Raw genomic sequence first — 6,917 nt, 5'->3', positions numbered from 1 at the left:
TACGTAGCCCGTATCAAGTATTTACGACTTTTTTGAAATCTTGTATCAATCATGGTACGCCATGGTAAAGAACTGCCATAACACACCACCATTATAATTCTCTAGTCGAGCATTGTCATCCGCCTGAATGTCCTGTTGTAAATGGGTTTAGTGTTTTGTTTTTGTAGCGTGCATGCTTCAGCGAAGGCCTTAATGAGCTGTAATAAATATACCGTTCCTCATATCAGCTAGCCGCCAGGCACTAAATACGGTATTGATATCGTATATTTATTGACAATATATACTTCTTAGACAATTATTATTCACTTTCCCGACTGGCTTTTGTGCGAATGTCCTTTTGTCTGCCAATGCCCCCGTAATACCACGAATCAGTTAACAGCCGCAAAAAATTTAAATCCTGGCCATCAAATCAGTCCTTGCCATTAACAGCAACAACATCTAACTAGCGAGCGAAATCCCCAATATATATGCTTACTGTATGCGATTTCGTACGCAACGGCTTCGCCGTTTGCGGCTGTTCCGTCAGGGATTATTGTAATGCTTTCCCACCGCCATTTTCGGCCCACCCCTCATTTACACGGGCACTACGACCCCCTTCTGCTCTACTCTGTACCAGCACCGTAAAAATCGAGTAACTGTGCGGGGCAAAACGGGACAAGCTGCGTTACGGGGCCGCTTACCCTGAGCTGATATCTGCTGTTGTCTTTGTAAGCTGTTCTTTGATCGTGTGGTTGTACAGTAGCTTCGAGGGGCTATGGGGCAACAAACGGGGTAACAGGCGTGAGGGGACGTAGCTGGGGGGCGGGACGAAAAGCGTGATGGTTATGGTCGTGAAAAAGCGATCTGCTATTTGCGTCTTTGTCGACTTCGGTTTTGATGGTTGTAGTTCTTGCTGTTATTGCGTCGCTATGTGATATGCTTTGCGCATTAGGGCTGGTCACATTTGCGTCCTGAATCGTTATCATCAACGGACTGTTGCTGGTGATGTTATTGGGGAAGCGTCATCGACAAATCCATGGACGGGCGGGCATCTTGTGGCGCCTGAATGCGTGCCTCGGGTCCGGGACAGCTTTCGGCTGCCTTCAGATGTCCTAGAATGACGTTGGATTGTCTCGTGCGAAATGACTTTCTGCTGCTGTCGCAGTTGCGTTCGCTCGGCGCTTGAAGCGTTACAACCGTTATATAAAGATGTTTATCATGAGCCGGCCATTATTTCGTCGTTTTCATTTATTTAACAGCGTTTGTTTAAATCCTATCGCCAATGGGCTTCATGGCACTTCTAACTTTTTATTCGAAATAATCCTTCCGGTTTCTACTGTTATAGATTAAACCTAGTATATATAGTGCCGGCCCATAACGTTGTTGTTTAATTGATATCTACCTTATGCTAGCTACGAGAGTCAATTTTTGTTATTAAATAAAAATCTATAGATTGACTGTACACAGATGTAAGGCGATCCCCACAATGCAGGATAATAGCCCGGCCATGATAAGTGCATTTGCTCACAAATCTAACGCCTTTAGTAAAGCGAGGTGTACTGACTAGCTCTGAAGGCACATTTGCTATTACATATATAAGTGATTGTATAAAAAACAAGAACACACATCGTACAACGATTTCGAAATAACATGTTATTATATATATATATATATATATATATATATATATACATATTATTGCAATCCTGTTACCATCGTTGATTAGAGTGCTGTTGTTTGTAAAAAGGAGTAATTATTAATATTAGCAGGAGTAGGAGCTACAATTGTTTTGCTTTGATCGATCCAAACATGAACTCTTACTCCTAGTCAAGTTATTTCGTGTTATTTTTACGCTGATACTTTATAGCATACTACTGTTGAATTGTATCTTCCGTTGAGGCCTTCAAAGGGCTTTGGTTCCTCCTGCAGCTTCAGTAGAACGGATCCGTTGAAACTTACAGCTTCTTATACGGCCGCTTACGGCTGGGTCGTCAGCAACTGAACTTCAACTATCTACCCTAATTACTGCTGTCCTTTTTTGGATGAATATCTGATACAAAATGCACATAGATTTTATGGAGACAGAATGTATCGCAGCATAACAGATGCTGGTCGCCGCAGAGCTTCATAGCAGCTACCAAAAAAGTTGTTAAGGTGATGAAGTTTACTAGTAAACAACGATAGCGACATTAAGAAAGACGGAAAGATCGTTCATTGATACGGGTCAACAGCAGTATCGCTTCCTCTGACTTGATCACCCTGAGGTGGACAGTCGAGACTGTGGCAACGTGTGACATGACGCTTTCACATTTATCGTACACGTGACATTGTCGGCACTAGTTGCAATAGTGGGACGAAAAGGCTGATTTTGGGGATCTTTTCTGCCGATTCGAAGGATTTTCTGCACTTAACAATAGTACTGGCATTGGAAAAAACAGAAGTGAAAATGATCTGCAGCCTTCCTTATATATTAATCGGAGAAGTGATCAATTTTTTATTTGCTTGGAATACTGAAAATAACAACGCATGTGAGAATGATCAACATGCATTGTATGTTGCTCCGCATAACGAAATCCACATGTGCACGAGCGCCATGTTGTGTATGATAACAGGGCCGTGTTCATTCGAGTACTTGTATTATTCCATCTTAGACGTGCATAGTTACCATATGCATTTTCCATCGGTATCTTATATTTGATACGGTTTTAATAGCAGAGCTACTTAGATAGTAGGGCCGGCTGGCTGGCTGGCTGGCTGCCTGCCTGTCGCACTCTACTGAAATCCAGTGGCTTTAAACATCTGGTTCGTCTTGTGAAGCGCTTTATTTTTGTTTTATTTAATATGTACTAGATAATTTAATAATAAGAGCTTGTGCCGACACGTTTCATCAGATGAAAGGACATCGTTTTATAACTCGCAACTATAAGTCAGTGAACTACTAACAATCACAGGCTGATATATAACGGACATATTCTATTATTGAGTTATACTATAGTAAAAATAAAATACAACGTTTTTGTTTATTTTAACGCATATATATATATATATATAATTGTCACTATAATGATGACTGTCATCTTTTACAGATATAACTGCCGATTTTGCCCGTTCGCCTCGAAACAGAAGGGTAACCTTTTGCGTCACGAACGCATCCATACCGGCGAGAAGCCATATGCATGCGATTTGTGCGATTATAAAAGTCATCGTGGAGACAAGATCACCGCACATAAGCTTACCATCCATAAGGTACGAAAAGTGCACACCTAAAATGAAAAGTCTAAGTATCGCATGTTTTGTATATAGAGTGGGAAAGAGTACTGGATCATTCAGAGTCTTCGTATACCTAGCATTAATATATAGGTATTGTTTAGGACGAGGCAAGAGCGTATGGAAAAAGCCCCTTGTATTTTTCTTATTTCCCTATTGTCGCCTTTTGTCCCTCTCTCTCTGTATGTATTTTCTTTATTTATGTGACATTTTCTGCGATAAGCTGCTGCGAGGCCCTTTTGCCTAACCCTGTTTATTTCGCGACGACAGGTAAAAAGTGCATTGTCATACTGATACATTTGCAGATGCACAAGATGGCTGATGCGGATATTTATGGCATTAAGGCTCATGAACACGTTCCGATATCTTACGCAATGGTGTTTTTTTTTTGTTCTGGCACTTGATGTTTGCAGGTGGCAGCACCAGCAGTCCAACCGAATTCACCATTGAATTCCTCCCTGAGTCTCCTTGCTATGGCTCAGTTCAATGCCAATAACAATCACGACAGCGACTCTACACAAAACAGTCATCACCAGTCACCACCGGCGATTATATAATTGCTGTTAACGGCGTATGAATCCAGTTGTAATTAAGATAAGGCATCATTTGTACTATAACAAAAAGCGAAAACGGCAAGAGGAGCTGCAGCGGGCTGAAATTTATCGACCAGTGGCAACGTAGACTTCGCTGGTTGATCCACTCAAATAGATTACGTTCATGGACGAAGTGAATCCAATTCCTCTATATAATAATGGTAGTATCAAACCATCTGTCAATCAGTTCCTTGAGCACGGATAAAAATGCTTGTACTGGAAGTCGAGAAACGAAATGCCAACAACAATGTAGGAACATCGGATACTGAAAATAGTCGGACATGAGTTCGGGCTATGGTAGATTGGTTCAATATAGTCAGATTGCCATCAGTGATCTGATGACGGTAGCAGACATCCGAATAGGTTGCCACGAGATCCGACACGCGTGAATAAACATATTCTGAAAATAGAACAGTAGCCTTTCGAACACTGGAGATCCGTGGAAACCTTTATGGAGTTGACAACAGAAGCCTATTTCCATATTGCGACCCAGGCTCAGACTGCGGTTGCTTAAAAAAGATTAGTGTTTTCGTGGAGAACGCCTCTGTAATCGTGAACCGATCGTTGATGAATCTCGTATTCGATGTGATCTTCGGAGTCTACTGAGCTTTGAAATCTATCGGCATTTTTCTCTCACGCCATGATGGTTTCAGCAATCGCTTCAAGACACGGAGGCAATTTCGAGCTGCTGCCATAACAGAATAAAAAATTGTCAGCGCCGAACTTTCGCCAAGCCACCTGAAATTTGATGAAGAGTCTGAATAAAAACTGAACGGAGCACCCTCGTGGAAACGTCGACGACCCACTGTGACGGCTTAGCTTCGCATGATTGTTGTGCATAACGTTTTCGACTGACGTTTTCGAAGAAATGATGGAAGTGCGGCACTTCTATCGCTATCGAGCATAATGCTAAATCAAAGCAAAACAGTCCTTTTGCGTATTCTGTAGTGCGCGAAGTCAACACGAGTAAGGACCATAAATATAAGCAAGGAATGTCTTATTTTAAAGTGTTTTTGGGTGTCTAAAAAAACCAGCGAACGACGAAGATTCGACCCACTTACAACCGTAAATGGTGATAGACGTGATTGAGGCACGCGGACCTGTAGACTGAAATCGGGCCTGACAGTTGAGTTCGACTTAAGTTCTCGGGTCCTGAACCGCCAGTGATGACCCGTCGATCGGGCTGACAAACCGATCGAGTACTAAACATTCCATCTTGTGATGAGGTAGGTTTTAACAGAGGGATGACTTATTCTTGTTGTACAAAATATAGATTATGAGTTATTATACAATACAAAAGAAAACGTGTTCCTATCAAGCTTTGCATGCATAAGTCTTGCGTTTAGGTACGATACTATATTGGAAGAGGCACAGATTTCAGAGCGTCTGATTTTTGATAAATGAGCGTAAAGTTTGTATATGTATTTTATTTCTGCTGCTGTGCATATGCGCGCGAATTTTTGCTACCGATAAAACACGTATTGTACACCAGTAGGGTATAAGTCCACATGAGCCTTTTTCAAACAAACAACCGTTGAACTACTAAAACGTCGCCTCTAATATCATGTACGCCATGTGTTCCTAAAGTATTCGTATTCGTGTCTCTTACTTTGGACTTAACAAACTTTTAAGTTCTATTTATATTTCGATAAATATATATATTAACTCAGTAACTGTCTGACAAGGACTGAGCAAATATTTCGTATACATAACATTCTGTGTTTCATTAATAAGATGGACATACGCAGTGTACCAGGTGTTAGAGCTGACCAGTCGACAAAACGATGTGACAGTGCGTGTGCACTTCACGGTTTTTCAGAGGCGGTCGTTGAGAAAGACTTCAGACAGTATAAAAAAAAATGAAAATTCCCACAGAACTACATTGAGAGAAGCACTTCGAAAGTTGAGTCTAACTTGTACTATTCATCTTTCGCTTCGTTATCTTCATCTGTTTTCAGGTACATCCGAACATCCCATTCCAAATAGACGACCAATGATTATTTCATGACCAATGTGAGAATACTTAATTACTATTAATAATTACACATATACATATATATGTGTATATATATATGTGTATATATACACATATGTATATATATATATATATATATACTCTATGAAAAGAAGCTATCGTTAGCATAAGACGAGCTGCTAAAATATCGAGGTAATAGTGACCGAAGGCTTCCGCGTCGATGAAGCTGTTAGACAGTGATGCAAAACGTTACACTTAGCCATACAAACGAGCGAAGTACGCACGTATTTCACGAACAAAACAGCGAAATATTCGTGAAACCGGCGTCGTCCGATAAACTAAAACTGTTATCGATTTGTTTAAGTTTTCGTCAATACGGACGACGCCAAACCATGTCGTATTCAGGCTCATGATACATTCTAGTTTATGCAAGACTGCTGGCCTACTTTATCTGCAAGTCAGAAGCACTGCGTATATCAACTATACACCCACCGATCATAAACAAAAATAAGGAACCTGTATGAGTTTAGTTGTGGTACCAGATGAGGATACGCGTGAAGAGTCTATAAACGGGAAAGATTTTTGCCGAAAACAAGTGCAGGTTGTGCTGATGGCCTGGTATCGTAGACCTCGTGGCGTCTGAAGTGCTTTGCTAAAAGCATTTGACCAATCAACTCGTGTTGAACGATGAAAAAACGTCAGCTGCATCCGACGAATACTTCAAAAGTTGCAAAGATAAAACAAAACACCTAAAAGCGTCTAGATACATGTTACGGCAATGAATTGTGATTTTTATATTTGTATGTTATAGGTGTATGGCATAAACGTATGCAGATATGACCTAGAAAGGCAACGCTGGAACTGATAAAAAAGGAAAATACCAATCACTTATACCTCTCCGTTCTCGAAAAAATCATTATACATATGGAATTATCACTTCAGTTGCCACCCCCACGATACCACTTCATTTGTTGGTTCTGCTATATTGTGTTCAATGAATTTTTAGGTAGATTTAGAACTATTTCTCGATGATAATTTTATATCTTCATGGTGAAGACAATAACGATGCTGTCAGCTTTGATGAGGGTTGTGAACCTTTACAG

General features: G+C 40.6%; 1 protein-coding gene across 2 annotated transcripts in view; it reads left to right on the top strand.

Moving 5' to 3' along the window:
* LOC111263329 (uncharacterized) overlaps positions 1-6,907 on the top strand; it is a 40,703-nt gene extending 33,796 nt beyond the window's left edge. For both annotated transcript variants that reach the window (XM_022838300.2, XM_086969555.1), the window contains exons 3-5: positions 3,066-3,225; positions 3,660-5,065; positions 5,798-6,907. In XM_022838300.2, coding sequence (XP_022694035.1) covers positions 3,066-3,225; positions 3,660-3,803 — 304 coding nt within the window. In that variant the 3' untranslated portion in view covers positions 3,804-5,065; positions 5,798-6,907. The remainder of the gene's footprint in view (positions 1-3,065; positions 3,226-3,659; positions 5,066-5,797) is intronic.
* The last annotated feature ends 10 nt before the right edge of the window (positions 6,908-6,917 follow it).

Source organism: Varroa jacobsoni, unplaced genomic scaffold (assembly GCF_002532875.2).
Source record: "Varroa jacobsoni isolate VJ856 unplaced genomic scaffold, vjacob_1.0 scaffold_757, whole genome shotgun sequence".
In the NCBI taxonomy this organism is placed as follows: Eukaryota; Metazoa; Arthropoda; class Arachnida; order Mesostigmata; family Varroidae; genus Varroa; species Varroa jacobsoni.
This window is presented reverse-complemented; position numbering and strand designations above follow the sequence as displayed.